General features: G+C 43.8%; 2 protein-coding genes across 4 annotated transcripts in view; one reads left to right on the top strand and one right to left on the bottom strand.

Annotated features, from left to right (window-relative positions):
- LOC101932741 (uncharacterized) overlaps window positions 1-24,179 on the top strand; it is a 52,407-nt gene extending 28,228 nt beyond the window's left edge. For 2 of the 3 annotated variants that reach the window (XM_005308614.4, XM_065568485.1), the window contains 5 exons: window positions 15,055-15,106; window positions 15,204-15,306; window positions 17,176-17,339; window positions 21,397-21,642; window positions 22,349-23,222. In XM_005308614.4, the coding sequence (XP_005308671.1) occupies window positions 15,055-15,106; window positions 15,204-15,306; window positions 17,176-17,339; window positions 21,397-21,642; window positions 22,349-23,086 (1,303 nt within the window). In that variant the 3' untranslated portion in view covers window positions 23,087-23,222. Of the gene's footprint in view, window positions 1-15,054; window positions 15,107-15,203; window positions 15,307-17,175; window positions 17,340-21,396; window positions 21,643-22,348 lie in introns of all 3 variants that reach the window. The other variant, XM_005308616.4, reaches the window with a different exon arrangement.
- Window positions 6,539-9,066, bottom strand: LOC135975825 (myb/SANT-like DNA-binding domain-containing protein 2). The gene is made up of 2 exons (XM_065568504.1): window positions 8,281-9,066; window positions 6,539-7,159 (listed from the first exon to the last, which is right to left on the bottom strand). The coding sequence occupies exons 1-2, from the start codon at window positions 8,828-8,830 to the stop codon at window positions 6,645-6,647; spliced, it is 1,065 nt and encodes a 354-aa protein (XP_065424576.1). The 5' UTR covers window positions 8,831-9,066; the 3' UTR covers window positions 6,539-6,644.
- Window positions 24,180-26,496: the final 2,317 nt, after the last annotated feature.

The raw sequence follows: 26,496 nt of genomic DNA on the forward strand, positions 1-26,496 counted from the left end.
AAATCTCTTCATTCAAAAACTTTTTTTCTTAACAAATTGAAAATGAAACAATATTTCTATATGATTTCACCCCTACCCCCCAATCAAACTTAGCTGAAACCTAGCTGTTTTTGCCAGACATTTTGATTGTGACAGAAAAACTTTCAACAAACTGTACTCCATGTACAGATCCTCTGCAGCAACAGAATCCAGTTTTCCAGGGCAGCATTCAACTCTTTTAACCAAGAGACAGCCTTTTTTCCCCCTTCCCTTGCAATCCCCTCCCTGATTCATGAGGATATACCTTCCAATGTCTGCAACAAATGAAGCAGGGGGTGCTACAGGCAACAGCCGCCTTTACTGAACACCCCGAATCATCACCAGAGCAAGTCTATCCTGAGCACTGACTGATGCGGCAATCTATGTAAAAAACTGTTATGTACTCATGTAATTAAAAATTGTATCATCGTCATGCATATGACCCAGGGGACAAAATTACAGTTGTACGGGCTTCCTTAATTTTGGCATTTCCTAACTTTTGAGTGCTTGACTTCACAACATTTAATGTTCTTTTAACCTTTTGTGTGTGTCTGTGTGTGTAATGTCTCCTCAAGGTTGCAAAATTTTTGAACATCTCCTGGTAATATTCAAGAATATTTTGATAAGACTTATTTTTCTTGTGGTCCTGTTGGAAGGTAAATCCCTGGACATGCTGAATAGATACAAAGTATATTCTATAACCAAGGTGGTTAGGTTTAAACATAATTTTCTCTGCTATACATGGAAGTTCCTGACTTCAAAATCCAGCTGTTATTTTGTATTGCTTAGCAAACTAAACCTTGCAAAACTTTAAGAGTTAAACACACGTGTTTGTATCTAACCATTGTCCTTCTTGATGGACCCTGATAAATAGATAATTTGGATTACGAAGTTTTGCCTGCTCTAAAATGGTTCAAATCTGATGGAAAATATCTACTAGATTCTAAATATTTTTTATTTTTAAGCTCTTGCCAATTTTTTTTGTAAATGCTTCCTCTGCTATAGTAACAGTTATGGCCTAATCCTGCTCATATTGGGCCAGATTCTAATACTCTTTCATGTTGAGTAGCATGTTACTACTCAAATACTCCCAGTAATTTCAATGGAACGTCTCATAGCACAAAGTAATACTCAACACAAATGGGGGTGTTGCAAACCATGAATTTGGCTTCCAGCCCACTTAAAAACACCAAGCCCATTTTGAAAGGCAACCTTACTTTTAAAGGTTCAGTTGCTACGGATATTGTTTTGCTGATAAGAGGCAGGATTTGTTTTAATTGGATTTTACAACCGGGATGTTTTTAAAATGGGGAACTAGTTGGGTGTTAACACATGGACTAGAATTGCAGGAAATGATTGTCCCTGGTAGCTTGACTCCTGGATCTTTGCATTGGTGTGGTTTCAGGGAAGATTACCTGCTTTAAGTTAGGCTGCATGTTTGTATTGTGTTTTTGATTTTTTTTAAAGGCCATTTCCTATCCCGCTTGCGTATACTCATGTGCAAGCCTCCCTGTCTTTCCAGGGATAGGTTATTTTGGGCATATGTTGATTTCTTGCCAAACTTGTATGCATGAGTGAAACGCGATGCTTGTGAAAGTGAAGGCCCCACTGTGCTGAGTAAGCCAGTTTATATAGTACTGGCAGATGCTACGTTAGTTTTTTTCTTGCTGTTCTGTCTATGCACCTCCAGGCTATTAGTCTGGGACCTCTTTTGATAAGAGCTTGCCAATGCTACTCAACTGTGTTGGCTTATGCAGACTAGGAGTAAAATTAGGTGATATCCATTAACCACATCAAAAATTTGCCTCAGAATGAGACCATCAAACTCACTTCAAATTTTGTGTGGCCTAAGTAAGGATTTGAATTCAGAGATGCATTAGCCCCCTCTTGTCCTCCTTGCAGGAAACATTAATTAGTCAAATCTAGGAGAGATCCAGGATGGGAGAATAAGGAAGGAGAATGCCCACACTGTAAAGTTTGGGGAAAGGTCAGATCTGGATCCATTACGAAGGTGGCTTTGAAATTCAGAGTCCTACCTGGGCCCATTACAGGGAGAAGTGCCTGCTCTGAAGTACAGATATGGGTTATAGGGATTTGATCTGGGATTTGAGTTCAGGCCTGCCTATCTTCTATAGTGAAGCTGGCCACAGCATTACATCAGGAGTGCTGGAACAATTTGTATAGTGGGGGTGCTGAGAGCCATTGAACCCAACTGTAAACCCTGTATATGATGGAGACCACTACAAGCCAGAACCCCTAGTTCCAGCACCTATGCATTACGTAGAGCATAAGAAGTTCAAAATTAAGAACAAAGGGGGCACTTGCTGAAATGACACCAATGTCCAGTGGAGCCCATGACGGCAGGTCCTGTCCCCTGAGAACATCCCGTTAGTCAGAGAGTACTCTAGGAGGAATGAAGATACTCTAATGAGGCAGTACATTCAGCAACGGGTCCAGTTCTCTGAGGAATAACACTTACTAAGACTGGAATGTGCTGTTGCAGAGGAAACCTCAACAGAAGATACTAATAATAACCTTCAGACTGTTTGCTAAACTTGTCCTCCACCTCCCTTTCTCTCCATTCCACCTGCTCCTCTGATATCCGAGCAAGTTGAAGCTTAGCTGTGCTATGCTTCCCCCCCACTCCTCCTCCTTTTTTTTTTTTTTTAAGCTGCCCCTGTTGCTCAGCTAGAAGTAGCAGCTCTGCCTCGCCAGTGGTAGAAATGGCACAGGACAGCTTGGCACCCAGCACCATCTAATAAATGGAGTCATCCGCAATGCCTGCCCAGGTTTATTCCATTGAGCCAAAGTGAAGCTCTCTGGGGAGACTCCAAGTTTCTGCCACACTGTTGCTTTTGTTTAGTGTTTGGGGAGGGAATGAAAGCATCAGTTGTTAGATGGCCAATAATTCTAATTACTTTTGGCCATGAGGCCTGGCTTGAGTAACAGGGGTTTTTATTTTCTTTCCCAAGCCCCCAAGAACAAGAGACACGTTCACCTTATTTAATTTTAATCATGCCCAGTGCAATCAGACTTTTGCAACTCATGGGGAAGAGACATTTTACATCTTCGCACCCTGCCAAGGAACTGATTCTTATTACAACCCCTCAGTTTACAAGAATTTCACGTGAAGGGAAGCCTCTTATTTCCAAACACCCCCCTCCCATATACATTAATTTAAAAGTTAATACCCTCCCTGTATTTCCACTTGGTGGGCAGAAATGATGTAGCAATGTTTCATCCAACACAAGACCCAAAGAATAGTGACTGGGCAGGATATAGAGCAGGACTGACCAATTGGTTGCCAGGTGGCAATTCTTACTGCTGTAATACATTTCTGGGGAATCTGACTGATCTCTGAGAGTGTGCTAAAAACAGACTGGTTATCTGCTAATTGCTGCAGCTCTGTGCTGAGTACTGTACAGACTCCAAGAAGCCCCTCGCTCCTTGCCTGCATGCCTCAATGCCCTCCATCTTTGTTCAGCCCATAGCCCTGCACATTAGTTCTTTCCGTTTAAATGGAGCTGTTGCTACTTCAGCAAAGTCTTGCTGGGCTGGAAAAAAGTTGCCTTTGTCAAAAGCTTCCACCCCCAATTTTTCAGCTAAAAACTTCGATTCAGAAATGTCATTGTGGTGCCTCACATGAGCTGAAATCTGGGGGCATGGGGCACCCATTCTCCTTTGTGGATGGGGCTGCCTGTCCAGACTAAGTCTCCCATGATACACCATGGTCTCCCTGTATGCTGAGCTGCTGCAGTGCATCATGGGAGTCGTAATTTCACTGGATACCCAGGCCCAAAAACAAGAATGGGGGTATAAGGATCTGTGGCGGCATTTCTGAATTGAAAAAATTTTTCTTCTGGAAGTTTTCGACTTTTGGTCAAAAGATGACTTTTTTCAGGTGTTCATTTTATTTTATTCTCCACTTTTAAAAAAAGAGAGTTTGCACAGAAACACTTCAGCCAGCTCTAGTTAGTATTTTGCCCGTGATACATAAGTACTTTAAGTCTTGGGAAGCACAGTGGCACTCATTTTCTTAGTTACCTGCTGGATACCCAGCTCCCAGCCTTGTACCTCGGGAATATACCATCTTGCACTGCTCAAGACAAGCAGCGCAAATTTATTGATTGGTTCACCACTTCAACAATGGAAAGTGGATATACACTGGCCTTTGTACCCTGAGCAGATTTGTCCCACACTTCATACAAACTCTCTGTTAAAAATAAACAAACAAATGTATTGACTATAAAAGGTAGATTTTAAGTGATATTAAGTGATAGGCAAAAAGTCAGAGTTAGTTACCAAAAGAAAAGCAAATATAACTATGCAGTCTAAACTCTCAACCCTATTAGACTGAGCAACATCTAAATTACGCAGTTTCTCACCCCACTGGATATTGTAGTTAATAATACACAGATTTCAGCTTTGAAACCTGGGCCTGTCTCCTTTGTTGGAGTCTTGTCTTCTTCTCCTCAGTGTCTTTGTTGCTTGCAGCATAGGTGGGGACAGGAGAAAGGGCCCAGTATGTGTCCACTGTCTGTTTTATACCTTCAGTCCATGTGTTTGGAAAACAAGTCCAGGCATGTCTGGGGCATTGCTGAGTTTCCAGGCAAGGTTGAACAATTCCCCTGGTGTGGCCTCATGCGGGTGAGTCATTGCATTGTAGCTCCCTTGCTAGACAATGGTTGTTGATGGGTTGACTGAGGGTATGTCTACACTACGGGATTAATCCGAATTTAGATAATTCGGATTTGAGAAACAGGTTGTATAAAGTCGAAATGAATGCGGCCACACTAGCACATTAATTCGGTGGTGTGCGTCCAAGTACTGGGGCTAGCGTCGATTTCTGCACCGTTGCACTGTGGGTAGCAATTCCATAGCTATCCCATAGTTCCCGCAGTCTCCCGCGCCCATTGGGATTGTGGGTTAAGATCCCAGTGCCTGATGGGACAAAAAACATCGTCACAGGTGGTTCTGGGTACAGCCTCACTTCCTCCCTCCCTCCCTCCCTCCCTGCATGAAAGCAACGGACGGCAGACAACCATTTTCGCGCCTTTTTTCCTGGGTGGGTGAACACTGCAGACTCCATACCACGGCAAGCATGGAGCCCGCTGAGGTCAAGACAGCACTCATGAATATTGTAAACACCTCGCGCGTTCTCGTGGAGTTTATGCTGAGCCAGGACCAGAAAAACGAGGAGAGGAGGCAGCGGCAGCGGCAGCGCAGCGACAAGCATGATGAGGACATGGACACGGACACGGATACAGAATTCAGTGAAACCACAGGCCCCGGTGCTTTGGAGATCATGTTGTTAATGGGGCAGATTCTAAACATGGAACGCCGATTCTGGGCAAGGGAAACAAGCACAGACTGGTGGGACCGCATAGTGTTGCAGGTCTGGGACGATTCCCAGTGGCTGCGGAACTTTCGCATGCGTAAGGGCACTTTCATGGAACTTTGTGACTTGCTGTCCCCTGCCTTGAAACGCCAGAATACCAAGATGAGAGCAGCCCTCACAGTTGAGAAGCGCGTGGCGATAGCCCTGTGGAAGCTTGCAACGCCAGACAGCTACCGGTCAGTCGGGAATCAATTTGGAGTGGGAAAATCTACTGTGGGGGCTGCTGTGATGCAAGTAGCCAAAGCAATCACTCAGGTGCTGCTACGAAAGTTTGTGACTCTGGGAAATGTGCAGGCCATAGTGGATGGCTTTGCTGCAATGGGATTCCCTAACTGTGGTGGGGCGATAGACGGAACCCATATCCCTATCTTGGCACCGGAGCACCAAGCCACCGAGTACATAAACCGCAAGGGGTACTTTTCAATGGTGCTGCAAGCACTTGTGGATCACAAGGGACGTTTCACCAACATCAATGCGGGCTGGGCGGGAAGGGTTCATGACGCTCGCGTCTTCAGGAACACAACTCTGTTTAAAGGGCTGCAGCAAGGGACTTACTTTCCGGACCAGAAAATAACCGTTGGGGATGTTGAAATGCCCATAGTTATTCTTGGGGACCCAGCCTACCCCTTAATGCCATGGCTCATGAAGCCATACACAGGCAGCCTGGACAGGAGTCAGGAGCTGTTTAACTACAGGCTAAGCAAGTGCAGAATGGTGGTAGAATGTGCATTTGGCCGTTTAAAAGGCCGCTGGAGATCATTATTGACTCGCTCTGACCTCAGCCAAAGAAATCTCCCCATTGTTATTTCTGCTTGCTGTGTGCTCCACAATCTCTGTGAAAGTAAGGGGGAGACCTTTATGGCAGGGTGGGAGGCTGAGGCAAATCGCCTGGCTGCTGATTACGCGCAGCCAGACACCAGGGCGATTAGAAGAGCACACCATGAAGCGGTGTGCATCAGAGAAGCTTTAAAAACCAGTTTCATGGCTGGCCAGGCTACAGTGTGAAATATCTGTTTGTTTCTCCTTCATGAAAACCCGCCCCCTTTATTGACTGATTTTCTGTAAGGAACCCACCCTCCCCCTTCCCCCAGCTTTCTTTCAAACCAAATAAAGTCACTATCATTTAAAAATCATTTATTCTTTATTAATAGATTAGAAAAAGAGGGAGGGAACCCGGGTGGTATTTGGGAGGAGGATTACTGGGAAGGAAAAAGCCACAAAGAAAAGGTTAAAAAAATGACAGCCTTTTGCTTGGGCTGTCTACTGGGGTGGAATGGGAAGGTGTACGGAGCCTCCCCCCCCGCGTTCTTACACGTCTGGGTGAGGAGGATACGGAACATGGGGAGGGGGGAGGGTGGAACAGGGGCTGAAGCGGCAGTCTGTTTTCCAGCAGCCGTTCCTGAACCTCCACCAGACGCTGGAGCAGCCCCAGCGTTGCTTCCTTCATCCTCTGGTCTTCCTGACGCCACCTCTCATCTCGAGCGTCTCTCCTCTCCTCACGTTGGTCTCTCCTCTCCTCACGTTGGTCCCTCATGTCCTCACGTTGGTCCCTCCTCTCCTCACGTTCACTGACTTCTTTCCTATACTTTGAAACTGTTTCCTTCCACTCATTCAGATGAGCTCTGTCACTCCTGCTGGATTGCATAATTTCAGAAAACATCTCTTCTCGCGTCTTTTTTTTACGACGCCTTATCTGTGATAACCTTCGGGATGGAGGAGGGAGGCTTGAGGAATTTGCAGCTGCTGTAGGGAGGGGAAAAAAGAGAGAATTGTTTTAAAAGCTACATTTTGCAGAACAATGCTTATACTCTTTCACGGTGACCAACACTGTTCACATTACATAGCACATGTGATTTCTGTGCAAGGTCGCATTTTGCCTCTTAATGCTGAGTGCCTGTGGCTTTGCTGCTAGAGATCACAGGTCTGGGCAACAGAATTCTGCTTGCATGCGGCCATGGTAAGCCATTCTCTTACAGCTTCTGCGCCCTACTTTCCCACATACCAAGCATAGCTTGTAGAGTGCTGCAGAAGCCTGGCCAATCTCAGCCAGTTGGGGGGGGGGGGGGGAGTGTGGTGGGGCTTGTCTGGGCAAGTAGAGTGCTGCGGTTTTTCTGTTAACATTCAGCAGCACCAGAAAACAAACTAACCACGGTACCCCTCCCCCCCACCGCGTGGCTGGTATCAGGGAAGATCCCTACAGGCACCAAACTAATCCCCCCCCCACCGCCGCCCCCCCCCCTCGCCATGAATTCTCTGGGATGATCACAGTACCCCTCCCCCCACCGCGTGGCTGGTAACAGGGAAGATCCCTGCTAGCCAAACGCGAAAAACTCAGGGCCAATTTCCCATCTGCGCTTGGCTAACTGCAGGGAAGGATTTATTTTCCGCCACAGGCAAACAGCCCAGTAGGAACGGCCACCTCTGTCCCCTTAATTAAGTTCCCGTATTTCAACCAGGTTACCAGGAGTGATATCACTCTCCTGAGGATTACACAAGAAGATAAAGAACGGATGTTGCTTGAATGCCAGCAAACACCGGGACCATACGCTGCCAGGCTTTGTCAGGCAATGATACCAGATTACTTGCTGCAAGCATGGCGTGGTCAAGTGTCCTACCATGGAGGAGGGAATAAAGATGCACTGCCCAGAAACCTTCTGGCAAGGCTTTCGGAGTACCTCCAGGAGAGCTTCATTGAGATGTCCCTGGAGGATTTCCGCTCCATCCCCAGACACGTTAACAGACTTTTCCAATAGCTACAGACTTTTCCAGTAGCTGAACTGACCGCGAATGCAAAGTCAGGCAAAGTAATCATTAAAAACCGTTTGCTTTTAAAACAAGTTTTATATTTTAAAAGGTAAACTCACCTGAGGTGCCTTCCATGGGGTCAGAGTCTTGGGTACTGGCTTGGGAGGCTTGGGAGGCTTGGGAGGGTACTTCAGTCAGGGTGATAAAAAGATCCTGGCTGTTGGGGAGAATGGAGTGCTGTGTGCTCTCTGCAAGCTCATCCTCCTCCTCCTCCTCCTCCTCTACCCCATCGGCAGAATCCTCAGGCGTCGAGACTATCCCCGACCCAGAATCCACGAACACAGGTGGGTTAGTGGTGGCAGCCCCCCCTAGAATTGCATGCAGCTCGGCGTAGTAGCGGCATGTCCGCGGCTCTGACCCGGAGCGACCGTTTGCCTCCTTTGTTTTCTGATAGGCTTGTCTGAGTTCCTTGACTTTCACGCGGCACTGATCTGAGTCCCTATTGTGGCCTCTCTCCATCATGCCCTTGGAGATTTTTTCAAAAATTTTTGCATTTCGTCTTTTAGAACGAAGTTCTGCAAGCACTGAATCCTCTCCCCATACAGCGATCAGATCCAGTACCTCCCTCACGGTCCATGCTGGTGCTCTTTTTCGATTATCAGCCTGCATGGTTACCTGTGCTGATGAGGTATCTGTGGTCACCTGTGCTCTCCACGCTGTGCAAACAGGAAATGGAATTCAAATGTTCGCGGGGCTTTTCCTGTCTACCTGGCCAGTGCATCCGAGTTTAGATTGCTGTCCAGAGCGGTCACAATGATGCACTGTGGGATAGCTCCCGGAGGCCAATACCATCGAATTGCGGCCACACTAACCCTAATTCGAATTGTTAAAATCGATTTTGGCACTACTCCGCTCGTTGGGGTGGAGTACAGAAATCGATTTAAAGGGCCCTTTACATCGAATTAACTAGCGTCGTTGTGTGGACGGTTACAGGGTTAATTCGAATTAAAGCTGATAAATCCGAATTAAAGTCGTAGTGTAGACCAGGCCCGACACCCTGTCCGGGCGTTGGTTACTTTCTTTGCCGAGCTAATATCTTGCTGATGCCCCAACTTACAGCATGTTTTAGTGACAACCATACCACATAATTCTCATAACTTCATACACACACATACACACATAACTACATATATGGATAGAGAAATGACTTTCAGCAGATCATAATCTTTCCCCTGATACCTTACAAGGCATGCTTTATATGAAAGATCACGATTATATAAAAATGAGGAATATGGGGGTTCCAGGACACTCCCCCCAAGGTATAGAATGTCACACCAGCCAAGTAACTGAGATTTTTGTATTCAGTATTAATATATGCCTTTTACTCAACATTATGCAAGAGAATACTAATAAACTGTGAGTTGTTCTAAATTTACTTATATTCATTTGCATCCCACTGAATATTATTATATATATGAATGTTAAGAGGCCATAACTCAAGAGACCCCTATAGGTGACTTCCTTTGGATCTTGGAAGGGGTTTTTTTTGGGGGGGAGAGGGGGAGTTGTTTTAAAATCATGGTGGATGTTCAAAAACACTCCAAGTAATGTAATCCTGATAATGCTAACCAGATTGGGTTGTTCATGGTTGTAGAAGGGTGGACTCACTGCTAGAGCATATCCTTATGGCTGGGTTTGGCACAGCATCTCTCTCCTGTTGAGTGACTCTTGCCAACAGTTGCAGTGGTCTGAGTCTTTTCATGACTTGGCCCTCCACCCAAGTAACATTCAGTCCTACCCCGTCCAGGGTAAATAAAAAGTCCAATAAACTAAATTCTCCACCCCATCTGAGCTCACGCCTCAGCTGGGTCATCACCGCTTCCCCAGGTTCTGTAAGGTTGTCTGCCACTCTAATGCAGACCAACATTGCTCAGGGCTTTTTCCCTGATGGCCTGACTCCAAATTATACAGTCTGTCTCCCTTTCTGCATCACCTTTCTCAGTGGTCGGTAGGGAAACCCAGGCTTTCCTTCTACTCTGAGTTCTAGTCCAGGGACCCTGGAATCAGCAAGTAAAATCTGCTCTCTTAGACTTCACTGTCTCCCTGGACTTCTTCCTACCTTGACCTTCCTTCAGACCCTTTCCCTCATCTCTTCCCTGGGTTTATAGTACATCTGCTTCTCTCTAGTTGCTTCCTTTGCTCTCCAGCAGTTAGAAAGTGACTGCAGAGTTCTCACTCTGTCTCCCTAAAGCCCCTGTGTGCTCTAGGCTTCTTTCTTTATATAAATCACCCATTTCCTTACCCAGCTGGTACTCATCTTTAATTGGGCCTCGCCCACCCCACCCTCTTAGTCCCACATTAACCCTTTCATCACATGGTGTAGAGTAAACACCCATCACACTGGCCCATGTTCATGGTTATAGAAGAGTGTCCCAGGTTTTGATTTTTGAAGGTGAATGTTGCTTCACACGCTCTCTTCATCCTAGTTTCCAGCCTGTCTAGAGAGAGATATTCCAATCAATACCCAGTGAAGACAAGTTCATTCTTCTGGGAGGCTTTAATGCCAGAGTTGGAAAAGATAGTGAGGCTTGGAGCGCTGTAATAAAGACCAATGGAGTCAGAAAAATGAAAAATGGTCTCCTCCGACTCTGCAAGTGGGCTACTCATGAGCTCGTTGTCACCAACCCAACCTTCAGGCAAGCTAACAAATACAAAACTTCTTTGGTGCATGCAAGATGAAAGCACTGGCACCTATACAGCAAAGGGACATTAAGTTCACCAGAGCAATGCAAGGGGCAAACTGTTGGACTGACCACAAGATGGTTAGAGCCATTTTTAATTTACATGCTCTTGCCCCTCAGTGAAATAATGCTGAACAGATTAAACCAAAATTGAACATAGCAAAACCATTTCTCCAAGAAAAGCTGAGGGAAAACTTAGAGGAAAAAATGGATAGCATTACATCATCACCCAAGATTGCACTTGACATATGGACTATATTCAAATTAGTCATTCTTCAAGCCCCAGAAGAAACTCTAGGTAAAAATGAACGTTGGCCCCAGGATTGGTTTGGTGAAAATGACAATGAAATCAAAAAGATCCTCAAGGAAAAGAATGCTGGGTTTCTGTCTTGGCAAAATAACAACAAATCAGCATCAAAGGAAAATAAATTCAAGTATTTGCAAGAGATGGCTCAAGGACAGCTTTGTGTCCTACACGATAAATGATTGGAAAAGAAAGCAGAAGAAATACTGTGTTATGCTGATACTAACAACACAAAAATGTTTTATGATTCCCTGAAGGAATCAAATTTGAATCATGAAAACCAGGAACAGCTCCACTAACAAGTTCAAATGGATCTACCTTAATCAAGGACAAAAGAGGTATCTCTGAAAGATGGGTGTAGCACTTTACTGAGCTACTCAACTGTTAGGGGACTTATTCCTTTACCCTCTCACTTCCCTGGTCCTTCTCCCATGAACAGAGAGCAACGATACCCGAAGTCCGAAGGTGCAAACAACTCAATGTTTATTGGGGTGAACTTCCAGCAAGCATGATTCCAATTTCCTTCCTCAGTGTCCCCCTTCCCAGCTCTGACACCACAGAGCCTTGCCTGTGTCCCTGTTCCCATTCCCTGTTCCCATTAGCAAAACTTGATCTCAATTCCCACACCCCCATTCCCTGTTCCCATTCCCCCCTTACTTCCTGATTGACTGCAGACTATATAGTAAAACTTGAGTTCTGCTTAGCTATACCTTAACCCAAGGGTCCCCAACACAGTGCCCGTGGGCACCATGGCGCCCGCCGGAGCGTCTAAATGCGCCCGCATACTGGCTGGCGGACGAGCATCTGCTGAAATGCCGCCGAGAAGCAGCGTCATCCAGAGGCGTCACCGCCGAAATGCCGCCAATTTTTGGCGGCATTTCGGCGGCGATGCCTCTGGATGCTGCTGCTTCTCAGCAGCATTTCGGCGGCGACACCTATTGACGTTGCTGCTTGTTGGCGGCATTTCGGCAGATGCTCGTCTGCTGCCACGGTCCTCCTTGGCTCGTCGTCTGGTGCCTGCCAGACGAAAAAGGTTGGGGACCACTGCCTTAACCAATCATTTTACTGAAATTTAACTCACCAATCCTAACATATTGTAACATGATTATTTAACCAATTATATCCCATCACCTTAATTGGTTTACACCCAACAAAATTAATTATACAGCAGACAGAAACAATCACAGAACCAAACAGAGATTATACAGACAAACAATAGGGAAATGGAGACTACAGTGATAGAACAATACAGAAATAAGGATTTCACATCCCAGCTATTAATAAGTGAGTTCTTGCCAGACAGGTTGCTTTCAAACTAAGTTTCTTTTTACATCTTTTAGGCTCTTCCCTTTCTCTGAAGGTGATAGGAATATCAGGATAGGATTATAATCCTAACAGCCCAATAGCACCTTATTTCAATGTGACTAGTTTGGAATGTAAGAATGTGACCATACACTTCCCAGTTTATGGCTGGCCTCTGCTATTTAGCCGAAGGCCTTAGCCTAAGAACAGGGCTCAGACTGTCACAGTAAGAGAAAGCCCTTACACAGCTTAGTGATAAGAATACACCTAAATTCTTAAAGTATAGGCCTTTGCAGACAGGTCTGAATATCTATAGCCTAACATGAACCATCCCTCTAACTATCAAGCTATAGGTGCTAAAGAAACTGACCCAGCACTCCATAGATGAAGAAATTACACAGCCATCTACCACTGAGGAAGTGCAATAAGCTATCAAACAAATGAAGTCAGGTAAATTCCTGGCAAAGAGAATATACCAGCTGAAATCTTTAAACTTGCAGGCCCCAAAACTGTCAACTATCTATATGAAATCAATAAGGATAACTAGGAAGCCAAGGAAATTCCACAGGATTGTAAAGATGTAGTCAAAAATAAAAACGCAAAATAAATGCAAAAACGGTGACAGTGGTAACTACCAGAGTATCTCCTAGCTATGAGACCTGGCTCATATTTTGCTCAATTGGGTAGTAAAAACAGTGTTGGAGAAGTTTCTACCAGAGACCCAATGTGAATTTAGATCAGGTCAGAGCAACACAGACCTGATTTTCATTGTGAGACAGATTCAGAAAAAATGTATTGAACAAAACATAGACCTGTATGCTGTCTTCACTGATCTAAAAAAAGCATTTGACACTGTGAGCAGAAATGGGCTCTGGAAAATTTTAGAAAAGTTTGGCAGACCTATCAAATTATTTAATATCGTACATCAATTCCATGAAGAAATGACTGGTCAGGTAATCTCAGATGGTGCCATTCTAAACCACTTCCCATATCTAATGGGGTGAAACAAGGCTGTGTGCTGGCACTGTCCCCTTTTGTTCTCTTCTTTGTAGCTTTTCTGAATTATACAATGGACAAGCTTCAAAAGGGCATCTACATAATGTACAGAACTGATGGGAAACTCTTTAGTCTCTAAAGGCTTACTGGAAGGACAAAAGTTCTTGAGGAACTACTATGTGAAGTCCTTTCTGAAGATGACTGTGCTCTACTTAGTCATAGTGAAAGTGACCTATAGTTTATCTTTGGCAGATTTTTCAGAGGCAACTAAATAGTTTAGACTTACTATGAGCCTTGAAAAAACTGAAGTCCTCTTCCAACCAGCTCCATCAACAATTACTACCGAGCCAAACATCACCATCGATGGTATAGAACTAAAGATTGTCAACCAATTTATACACCTTGGCAATACCAAGTGACAGTTCACTGGATCAAGAAATGTCAAATAAATATGAAAGGCAAACAGGCCTTTGAAAGACTTTTTTCCATAGGATACTCAGCCAATGCACCATCAAACAGTCAAGAAAACTGATGATATACAATGCAGTGGTGACAGCAGCCTATTTAAAATGGGTGTGAAACATGGACAGTTTACTGCAGACACACTAAACAACTTGAAAAAATTTCACATGTGCTATCTTGGCTCAATCCTGAAGGTCCACTGGCGAGACAAAGTCTCAACAATTAACATTCTTGAAAAGATCAAAAACAACCAGCATTGAGGCGCTGATCATGAAAGCTCATCTTAGATGGACAGGTCATATTATCAGAATGGGCTATGATAGAGTCCCAAAAAAGTTTTCTGTGATGAATTGAAACTCTGAAAGCATGGGGGAGAGGGGAGGATGTCAATGAAAACACTTCAGACATCCTTAAGCAGAATTTCACCTCATGCAGCATAAATATTGATAACTTTGAAGACATAGCCAGGGACAGATCTGACTAGAAAGCAAGTGTCAATAAACACTTTGAAGAAGACAGCCATGAAAAATTGATTGATTGAAAAAAGAGCCAAGCTTCATGTAAAATCTTCAGTGGGAACCTGCATATTCCTGTGTGATATCACATTGATCTTGTCCTCACAGATCGGACTATACAGGCACATGGGAACATGTGATACTGCCGTGACAACGGGCACCCATGCCATTCCGAGCACTTTTTTTTTTCCCTTGTAAGAATTTTTAAAGGTGCTGGGTTGAGGAAGAATGTCCCCCTACTTCCATGAGTTCATCTGAGAAACCAAAGTAAGATACGTGGCATGTGATATGTGATGTAATGGTATGAAGTGGGTATGGGGGGGTGGAACTCTTCTGGATTGCATCCTTGGCTGCAAACTTTCTGGACATACACTGCTTCCCCTTTAGTCTCGGTGGGGATAACAATTGCTCCCTAGCACACAGGCATTGATACAAAAAAAGCTGTAAAGGCTCATGGATAGAAGTGCTATGCACAGTTGTTCTGTTGTGTTTTTTCCTATTAAAATGAACACGGATGAGGACTTTCCTCCTATGGAAAACTAATACATGGGCTTGTTGCTGTCTTTTCCTCAGGCAGAAAATGTGCCCCAAAAGGAACCCTTCCAATGTACACAGTGACCAGGAGGTTAGTGCTAATGTTTTTGGTGATTTTGTTTCTCTTGCACATTGGCTGTTACACTGTCTGTCTGTAGATGTTTACTGGGGCATGTTCTGAGTTGTAGAATGGGATCCAGAACTCCGCCATAGATATCAATGAGCTCCAACTTGTGGTGCCAACTCGAGAGAATGAAAACAACAATCACACTGTCAGCCGGGACCAAGCTGGTAAGCTGGAGAGTATGTTGTTTCAACCCATAGCTCCTTGCCCATTAAGTCAAGTCAGTCTCTCTCCCTGAATCTTCCTCTTCAGCTGTGTTTGTGGAGATGCAGTGCGAGCTGTCACATATTAGAAAGTGTTTGGTGTGGAATTACCCCCTTTTGCCCTCCCTCTTGCTGGTAGAGTAATTCCCTGGCAAGGAATACTCATAAGTGTCATTTCTGAACTCTGCCAACAGAAACTGTCATATCTAGTGGCACAGTGCATACACTTGGTGAGCAGGGCAAATGTGGTTTTGGTTCATTCTATCATATTGCTGGCTTAAAAACACCTGTGAAATCTTCAAGAGTTGTGTTTTTTTCTCCCTACCATCCTCCCCTGTGTGTCACCTGGAGAGCATGGCTGTCTAAGCACTGGGTTTGGAACACTCAGATTCCCTGGAGCAGTCACAGGTCCAAAGTTTTTTTCATATTAACGTGGCTAAAATTGCTCTGATCCAGCGTGAGCCATCTACAGAACCCCAGGGAGTGACAGTAGTAAGTACTGGGATGCTTTGACTACAACTCATAGGTCCTTCATGGCTGGTAAAAGCCAATACAGAAGTACTGGGTCTAATGTCGGTGGAGATTGTCCATCAATGTTTCCCTCCAGAGAGACAAAGTGGCTGAGGTAATACTGTTTATGGGACCAACTTGTGTTGGTGAGAGAGACAAGCTTACACAGAGCTCTTCTTCAGGTCTGGGAAACATACTCCAAGTATCTCTGGCTACGGCTACACTGGTGCTTTACAGCGCTGCAACTTTCTCGCTCGGGGTGTGAAAAAACACCCCCCTGAGCGCAGCAAGTTACAGCGCTGTAAAGCGCCAGTGTAAACAGTGCGCGGCTCCCAGCGCTGTAAGCTAATCCCCTCGTGGAGGTGGAGTACCTGCAGCGCTGGGAGAGCTCTGTTCCAGCGCTGGTGCGCAACCACACTCGCACTTCAAAGCGCTGCCGTGGGAGCGCTCTCGCGGCAGTGCTTTGACGTTTCGAGTGTCGCCACGGTCACAGCTAAATACAAAGTGGGATAGATTGTTTAGCATAAGTAGTTAACACATATTTCAAGGGACCATTCAACGTGAAATAGCCCACTTATGGTTCCTTGAAATATGTGTTAACTACTTGTGCTGAGTTGAGTTTGTCAGGCCTGTCAGGAGCTGCTGTTACAGACCAGTGAACCCTTTGCCAACTGGCACCAAGCCACCTGTGTGTCACAGAAGTTCTTGTGAGATCCCAGCTCAAAATCCCAACTCTGTGCTGACAATCTTGCTAACAGTTTCCAATCTCCCTTTGTTGGGAAAGGTCACTGAGAGGATTGTGGCCAGACAGCTCTGGCAGTCCCCAAAGCTCTTTGACCCTGATCAGTGAGGTATAACATGAACACAACTTTGGGGTTTCTTCAAAGTTTAGGATTTGAGTTCGGGGAGGGAAGGTTATCAGGGGTGGAGGCCAGAACTGCCTTCTTATCGCCATAGAATATCCTACTTGTCACCCAGAGATGTTTATATGCATATAAAAATGAGATGGGTTGAGCCAGCCTGCAAAGTTTTGATCCAGAGCTGAACTTTTCCCAAGGGTGGCTGGATTTACAACTTTGATTTGGTCCCATCTCTAAAAGGCTTTGGTTTTAAGTCCTTCTGGTTTCCTAGCCAAATTTCAGCCTATTAGGACAAGGCAAGTGGTTGAATGGTTACATTTTTTTTCAGATCTGTGTGGCAGCCAAGGGCTGATTTTTTTTTAGGCTGGGTTAGAATGGGAAGAGGAAGGTGGGCTATTTGCCCAGCCTAAACAAAAAGAGACCGTCACTTTAAAAAATCTTTCTATGTCTTTCCTTCCCTTAGTCACTTCCTCTGGAGGCAGCACAGAACACTCTTCTCGGCATACTGACCCAGACGTGCCCTCTTCTATGTCTGCCGTGACCACTGAAACCGGGAGCGATGAAGTATTTATTATTTCAGCCGGCCCTGGTGCCAGCGGGTTGAGTTTTACCACATACAGAGTACAGGTAGACACACAGATTTCTAGTAGTTGGAGGAAGGAACTGCGAGTCAAAACTCCCAGATTCCATTCCTGATTCTGTCACTAACTTGCTGTGGGCAAGTCATATAACCACACAGTTCCTCAATCCGTCAGTAATATTATTTACCTACCTTGCAGCACTGTTGTTGTTGTGGTTGATTTGTGTTACTGTAGCTCCTAGGTTCTGAAGCTTAATAAATGTTTGCCAAAAAATGGGTGCTTTATGTGTCAGGGCTCTTTACAAATGTTTATTTTTTAATTTTATTTTTAAAATTTAAATACTGTAACATGGCTTCCCTAGGTTTTTTTTTTTTTTTTTTTTTGGAGGGGGAGGGATGGGGGGGGTTATCTTAGCTTACTCCCTTGAAGCTCTTACTGATGTTTCTTTAGAAACACATGTGGTTCAAAAATCCTTTTGCTTGCATTTCCTTTGAGCACCCAGGGTGGTGATTAACATATGTTTTTGTAATCGTTCTGGAGTCAACACTTGCTATCTAAGTGTAGAAGCATGGAATAGTGCAGAAGCATACCAGTCCTTCATGTAGCTCATGTGACTTTATCCCTGGGGTACAAAGTATTGGGTGTCTGCATCCCTGGCCTTGATTGGAGGCCAGTGAGGTCCGCTAGGATACAATATCAATTAGGATTTTCCTAGAGTCTTAATAATGTACATGGACCGCTATAGAATTATGTCCATTAATGAAAAACAGCCAGCCTATAGAACAGTGAAAACTTAAATGAATATGGGCCACTGCTATTTTTCTTAAACTAGCTTTCTATATGATGGGCAGTGATTTATTATCTAAGACTCATTAAAAATGTTTTAATGCTCTAATTCAGTGTTTCTTAATCTTTTAAATATCAGGGAGCAGCTTCCTGCCTCCCTCCCTACCCTGTGTTAGGAAGATCTCAGGGACAAGCCCCGGTCCACAGAGCAGTCGTTGAGAAACACCGCTCTAATCTACCATTCTGTAGCTGCATTAAATCTTAAAATATTTAAGGTGTAAAAGAGAAGAAATAGTTTGCATAGGCAGAAGTCAAATTTTTTCAAAGTTTTGCATAGCTTTAAAATTCTTACATTATCTAACATCTCCTTTCCACCTGCATCATCATCTGTGGCACGATTTCACAGAGGTGGATAGGAAGATAGAGTGGAAATTGGCAAGATTTGTGCTTTCTCGCCAAGCATGACTCTGTTGGTCAGAGCTCTATCAGGTGCTGATGAGATGAAACATCAGTTTGTTGTGGATTGATGGAAAATCCATATTCTCTTTCATCCCATTTAAAAAAAAATGATGAGCATCCACAAATCCCATAGAAATCATTGAGCTGTGAATGCTCACCTTTCAAAATCAGGCTATTATTTCCTCCCCTCTCCACCCCGCAGCTGCTAGAAGAGATATAAAATGTGAAAATAATATTATTACGCTTGATCTTACGCCGCATTTTAAAAAAGATGTGGAGAAATTGGAAAGGGTCCAAAGAAGAGCAACAAGAATGATTAAAGGTCTTGAGAACATGACCTATGAAGGAAGGCTGAAAGAACTGGGTTTGTTTAGTTTGGAGAAGAGAAGACTGAGAGGGGACATGATAGCAGTTTTCAGGTATCTAAAAGGGTGTCATGAGGAGGAGGGAGAGAACTTGTTCACCTTAGCCTCTAAGGATAGAACCAGAAACAATGGGTTTAAACTGCAGCAAGGGAGGTCTAGGTTGGACATTAGGAAAAAGTTCCTAACTGTCAGGGTGGTTAAACACTGGAACAAATTGCCTAGGGAGGTTGTGGAATCTCCGTCTCTGGAGATATTTAAGAGTAGGTTAGATAAATGTCTATCAGGGATGGTCTAGACAGTATTTGGTCCTGCCATGCGGGCAGGGGACTGGACTCGATGACCTCTCGAGGTCCCTTCCAGTCCTATAATCTATGATTCTATGATCTTGGACAGAAGGCTTAGAAGGAGCGATCTGATGTTACTGCTAAGAAGTGCTTCCCACAGCGTGTTGTTAGCTAGGTAGCTAAAGAATCTGGATTAGGGCTTTATGGATCCATACTTGTTGCCTGATAATGGTGGTAGGCCTGGATAGGAAGAGGCTAAGAAATCCTTCTAAATGCTAGATTTTCAGCATGTTTGAGACCCATCCTCTCTGTTTTGGAAGAAAAATGTACCTACGAAATGGCTTGCAGCAGGCCCATATCTAAACAGCGGTACTTCAAACAAGCTGATTTGCACCCTCATTCTAGGAGTTAGAAGTGCAGCTACTCAGGTTTGCACTCACAATTGAAATGCACCCGCTGCGCATTGTTGGGGGTACAAATTGCATCTGCAGAAAGGAGGCGGTCCTGAAAAATGTCCTCTCTAATCCTCATTTATATTGCTCTGAATAGGTGGGCTCCTACTCTGTCTTCCCCTCTATAATATGGTTTGCACGTGCTAGCTTCTGTAGGACAGCCTAGGCAAATGGTGCATGTTGTTATCCACTGGTATGCAGCTACTTTCTTGGCTCTTACTCTGACATTATCCTAATGTTTATGGAGGTGTGAAAGCTTGAGCCTTTACAGTAGACAAGGATTCCAGACTCACTCACCTCAACCGAAATGCTTGTCTAGACAAAGTGAATCGTAAGAAGCTTTACACAAAGATTATCTAAATCCTTTTACTGAGACATAGTAGTTGGCCAGCAGCTCCCAAGCCTCCCACTGAGTGTGAGCCTGAGTTTTGCTGGGGAGGGGCCAATAATAGGTTATTTTAAACACACACCCCAGAAGCTAATCCGCTGTTGGGAGTCAAGGGTACATCCAGGCAATGTGCTGGGGGAGCAAACAAACTTCTCTGCTGTGTCTCAGTACTTTTGTTAAGATGTAGGGAGGGTAGAGGAACTACTCTGCAGGCCCTGAGGGAGAGAACTGATAAAGAGTGGAGAAAATGAATCCTGTACATGTGTTCCAGGGGAAAATATAGGGCATGTAGACAACTTCTATAGAAAATGGAAACCATGTGACTGCTTTATTTATATAACCACTTTTAGCCCTATGTCAATTGCCTTCACTCCACCATCCCTTCTCATGCATTGTACTCTCTATTCATCTTATTTGTTTAATTCTGCCTATAAACTGAGTAGATCTTACAATGTGGATCTGCCCCCCTCTATTGGCTAGACCAGTGTTTCTCAACCTTTTTGATACCAGGGACTGGCTTGCTGTCTTCCTAAAATGTGTCAGGGTGGGGATATCTCAGAGACCAGTGCCAAACATTGGGGAAGACTACAGAAGCCTTTGTCTAAAAAAATTAAGACTTTTAGCTCAGGTCATTAAGGTTCATGGTTTTAGATCAAGAGACCTGTGAGAACCAAAGACTGATTGAGGGGAACTGGTCAGGCCTTTAGGTTGACTAGTTGATATCCATCAGGTCCTCAAAGGTTCTGGACTCACACTGCTTAATGAAAGAAATCCAACTCCATATTTTTTTTATATAAATCTTATTAAAACTCTTAATAATGACATCAATAAAACACAGTGCCAAAGCTAAGCTGATATTACTCATATTAAAATGAAAATAAAGCAATGCAACTACCAACAAATTAGTCTTATTATAGAAATTAGATTATTATAGAAATAATCAGTCCTTAAAAGGTCTAAGGAGGATTCTGAGAAGGTGGCTGTTTGGTAACTATCCCCATGGAGAGATGTAAACAAGCCCTAATGCGTTTGCTTGAGAGGACTGTGGGAGTCTCTCTGGTATGTAAGGGTTTTCTAGCTGAGTGGGGGATATTTTGAAACTGGCTAATAAAGGTAAAACTTTTCTTGTGTGGGCAGGGCGAGGCAATGGTGAACCTGGTGGGTTTAATGCTTTCTGTTCTGGCATACTTTAAGCAGGTGCTGTACAAGCTGCCCACTAACCTTTCTTGTCCCAAGAAAAGATGTGTTTAAAGAACCAGAGTCACTTTCACAGATAGCTCAGTGTTTCTAAGTGCCACTAGGGCCTTTGCATGTAAAGTACTTTTGAGACCTTTGGCTGAAGATGTTGGAAAATTTCTCTATTTTTCAGGACAAAAACCTAAAGAGAAGTGTCACAAGTCCAGCTTCTGTGTCAGACTGGCTGACTTCTGATCATGTGGCTCCAGGAGCAGGTACTGTGGATAAAGGGAACACACAGGCAGAGAACCATCATCCAAGGCAACGGACATGGAGTGCCCGCACATTTCATGACTTACTGACTCCATTACCTCAGTTACAGAAAAAATGGTATAGCTGGACCACTAACAGCCCCTTCACTAAACTGGTAGACAGCAGTGTAAGTATCCACAAGAAGGGAAGGTGTGGGATTCAGGCATCATGCTCCTAACATTAAAGACTACTTCCAAAGGGGCACTTTGTGCAATATAAAGACCCACCTACTTTTTGATGTGAACTCCTCTTCCCGCTCTTCTGCCTTTCCCTTGTGCATGTGTTGAGTATGTCAGCTGAAAAGGTCCAAGGCCGTGAATGTGTGTGTGCACACATGTGAGAGAGATGGAGACTGTTAGTTCACATTACCATAATATACTTCATCTGGGGCTTGATTCTGCAGCACTGAGAAGCTGCAACTCCCGGGGCTAAGCATCTGGATAAAGGATTATCTTCCCTTAAACTTACAAATTATTTCTTCAGAATGGATCATCTTGAGTCATTCTGCATAATTTTTATGGTTATATTTTAGGTTTCTTTTAATTGACATGTAAGTATTGTACTGCAAAGAATCCATAGACCCATGATGACTAGCTGTCTCTCTGATTGACTCTGCAGATGTCAAACCAAGAGTGCTTGTTAGAAAGTTAACATGATGCTTCCGTATCTTCCCATGCACAAAGTTCTGCTTTTTGGGAAGGGAAGGAAGCATGTAGCCTCTTGATCATGACAAGTGCACTATGGAATTTCAATTCTAAATTCCCTAAGGTTTAAAGTTTTCTAGACTGCTGCTTTTCAAAGTATGTTTATTAACTTTATTATTATTTTGGTAGGGTCTTTCTACAGCCACAAGAAACCAGTGTGTAACAACCAGAAAAGTAATTTCAGCTACTGAGATAGAGGGAATCTCAGATACTGTTTATTCTGACTCGTCCACCAGCACCGCATCATACCCGCTAACCCAATCTGCGCAAAGGCAGGGGAAACTGAGCTCCTCTAGCTTGAAGAAATCCAGGTTTGGGAACCCTTACTTTGGGTTTTTAACCAGCTCCCCTGATTGCAAAGAGGTGAGGCCCTTGGATCCCTCAAGACACGTGGGGGTGACACCTCCACTTGATAACCAAAGCCATGGCCCCGCTGGCCTCAAAAGCAACTTAATCAACTGTTCGAAAACCAAGGAGCTCTCAATAGAAATGGACAAATCCAAACCAGCTTTTGTTATTTCTGAAGAAGGGGATGACCAGCAGCCTCTGGTCCTCGCAGAGCACTTTAGTCAGTGTAGAGATACTCTGTCTGAGCAAAATGTTGTATATGCTTCAGTGAAGGCTAAGCCTGATAAACAACCAGTGGTCTTGACTGTTCAGGGAGACAGCTCAGCCAGGCCTCCCAATTTCACGTTGGATCTCCCCATTTGGGAAAAGTCTCCCAATTTATATAGCAATCACATGAAGACTGATAGCTCTTCCAGGGGCCAGTGCAGCTTGCCTAGTGCAGATACCAATACAATTGAGTCACCATGGAATTTTGATTCCTTAACTGCTCATACACTCTGTCCAACATCGGTTCAATGAAGCTTCCAGAGCGACTAAAGGAATGTGTCTGTGAGAACAGATGCAATAAGGACCATAGCTGTTCACTTTTCTGCTGGAGAAGCAGCTGCTGTGCCTATGGAGGGTAGCAAGTGTGGACAGAGGCAACTTTTTTTTCTTCCCATCAGCAGACTGGAGTCATGGGAAAGCACAAAACAAAGTCATCTTTTCTCATGCTCAGTTGGGCCTAATAACATGCACAATATGGTCTTGTTCTCAGTTCCATTCTTCCACATGGAATTTTAATTGTGGCTTATGGAAGAGTGATAAAGTGACTCCTCTAAAAAGGTGTCTACTACTGAGTAACTGTGTTCTGGTACACTACAGGAAAACAAATGATCTGAGGGATTACTTTATGGCACATGGTGTGGAATGTAGACCAGTCCTCAGGGTCACTGTAGTGTCACTTTGTTCTTTGCTACATGTTATGAACCAAATTCTGCTCTCAGGTACACTTGCGTAATCCCTACTGATGTCAACTGAAGTTGCCTCCAGCTATCCAAGAGTAGAATTTGGACTTGCATGTTTACGTGTGTGTATAGTTAAATAGTTACCAACTATTTATATATTTATATATATAAAAAGTAAAATGTTTTAAATAGTTGGTAACCTCTCCACTTTAGTACAAAGTCTTGTTCATATCAGTCTTTGCTGTTTCCTTAGCATTAAAGGGCACGAGTAGACCTTAGTCTAACACTTTAGAGTGGTAAAAGCACAATATGAGAGCACACTCAGCCTGATGCTATCAAAATAATTAATACTAATTTCCAATATTAACGCTGTTAAACTTTCTACACTCTTGGCTAGCACTGTGTAGGTCTGAAGAATTAAGGGAGCACCCCTCATGGCAATAGGAGGGTGTATACAAAAAATACTATTCACTAGCAATAAAGTCTTCAGCATCCTGATGCTCGCAGCTGCTATTGTTTTAATACTGTAACAACCAGCTATTGCTGGTAATGCACACTGACTGCAGAATTACTTCCTTTAGCAGGCAAGCTTTAAAAAAAAAAAAAAAAAAAACAAGCAAACTAAGTGGGGCAGACTTCATAGCCCTCTTTTGAAATGAACTCCTTAGTAGCTATGCCACACTGATTACAAATCCAGCACATGAAATGGATGACTGAACCAAAGGGAAGTCTGGTAATTCGATTGCCTTTAATAACCCAATCCATATTTTAATTGCCTCCCACTGTTATTTTCCTGTCTTAGCAAGAAATGTCTCCATACTTCCCCCGCAACTAAAAGCATTTCACTTTCCTAATTGAAAGAATTGTGTCACATGGAGCTATGTGACTGCAGCTGGTTTAAGCTGTTCTAAAAATGGATAGAGGGCTCCAAATATGTGATAAACAGATGCCAAAGGTGGGAAAAATCTTCATGCAGTCTACTCTGTGTCCACTACACTAGGAGTCAAATGAGTGATCTTAATATTTCTATGCCCAGACATCTAAGCCTGCCTCTTGAAATAGTTAACCCCAGTTTAGCCCTGATTTATTTAAGATTTCACCTGCTACTCCAGCTTCCATCTACCACCTATTAATGTCTGAGCTGTACAACACATGGTCTTAGTTTTGCCTAGCATGTTTTATGTGTAGAAATAGAAGCATTGCATCTAGTAATGGTTCAGGAGGAATAGAGAGTATCCCATAGTAACTTATTTTTTTTAAACAGAACTACACAAGCAGGTTTCTGTTAATTCTTATTACTGCCAGCCTGCATCGAGCTGAATTTTAAAGTATAAAATTCTGGCCTCAGCTTTTTAAAATTAATGTTACAAGAACTAAAGGGAAGAGCTAATATATTTAGAGAAATCTGCAGTGCTCTATATATTTTAATTAACTCTTTCCCTATGTATTGAGTTTCACATGTAACACTTGCATTGTAATGCAGAGTCATTATGCTTTGTTGTTTTTAGACTTCAACTTGCAAAATAAATATCAAAGTATTTAAAAAATTACTTTTGGAAAATGCTTAAGTGACCAGTTATCTTTGGTAATTGCTTGGGTGAGGAGTGGGAGAATGAAGGTTTTTTTTCCAATGAGTGTTTGTTAATGTATGAATTTCTTTAGTTGAATAAACTGTCTTGGCACTATTGCTTGCTTTTTGTGTTGTAAGACTGAACTGAATGACTTGTGCTCCACTGAGTAACTGGGAACTACTATACTGCCTCAGACAGAGGGAATATGGCTAGAAGTGGGAGCTGAACAAATTCAGACTATAAATAGGGCATAATTTGGACAGTGAGAGCACTTAACCATTGGGACAGTTTATCAAGAGTCATGGTGGATTTTCCATCTCTGGCAATTTTTTAAGCAAGACTGGATGTTTTTACTAAAAATAATGATCTCAGAATTATTTTGGGGAAGTTCTATGACCTGTGTGATACAGGAGGTCAGACTAGATGATCACAATGGTCCCTTCTGACCTTGGAATCTATGAATATCTATGCTAGTATCATGTCTTCAACAGGACCAGAGCCTGTAGAGAAATCATCATAATAGTTCTTGCTGAATCATACTTGCATAATGTGCTCATCACAGAAGCTTTTCCCCAGCCCCCTTGAGTTAATGCCCTGATGCAAGAGGATTTATATCCTTACATCTTGTTTATCCAATTACATTACTTAAGATGAGGTTATTGCCCACATTCTCCACACTGACTTCCTGTCCTAGCTATCCTTGTAGCCAAAGAGTAGACAGTCTGCCTTCTCCTAAGCCTTTCACCACAGCTAGCAAAGAGGGAAAGTGTCACACTTGCATTTTGCTGTATATAATATACCCCTCATGTTTATTGAGGGCATGTGCTACCTCCATAATACCTCCTACAATGGTACACAGCCAGGGGCAGCTCCAGGCACCAGCACACCAAGCGCGTGCTTGGGGCGGCAAGCCGCGGGGGGCGGCCTGCCGGTCACCATGAGGGCGACAGTCAGGCGGCCTTCGACGGCATGCCTGCGGGAGGTCCGCCAGTCCCGCGGTTTCGGCGGCAATTCGGCGGCGGGTACACCAAAGGCGGGGGACCGGTGGACCTCCCACAGGCATGCCGCCGAATCTGTGTTAGCAGCAGACCTCCCGCAGGCATGCCGCCAAAACCTACCTGACTGCCGTGCTTGGGGTGGCAAAATACATAGAGCCACCCCTGTACACAGCCACTAACCGCCTGGGAACAGACTCGGGTGGGATGCAGGGCAGGTCTCCAGCATGGACAGTATACATACTAGACTTTCCCTTTCTTGAAGATTGTGATACAAGTTTAAATATATATTTATTTTCAGACTAGCTGTAGCTGCTGCTGCAAACTTTAGAATTGCCAGACACCCTATTACAGTGGGATATAGAAAAAAAAAGCTAGAATAGGAAACAGTTCCACAATATACAGATTCTTATATT

Source organism: Chrysemys picta, chromosome 15 (assembly GCF_011386835.1).
Source record: "Chrysemys picta bellii isolate R12L10 chromosome 15, ASM1138683v2, whole genome shotgun sequence".
NCBI classification, from domain to species: Eukaryota; Metazoa; Chordata; order Testudines; family Emydidae; genus Chrysemys; species Chrysemys picta.

Coding starts and splice junctions, on each gene's coding strand:
- LOC135975825 (XM_065568504.1), bottom strand. CDS start 8,830: ATGCAGGCTGATAATCGAAAAAGAGCACCAGCATGGACCGTGAGGGAG. Junction 7,160..8,280: donor CCCCATGGAAGGCACCTCAG/GTGAGTTTACCT, acceptor CCCTCCCTACAG/CAGCTGCAAATTCCTCAAGC.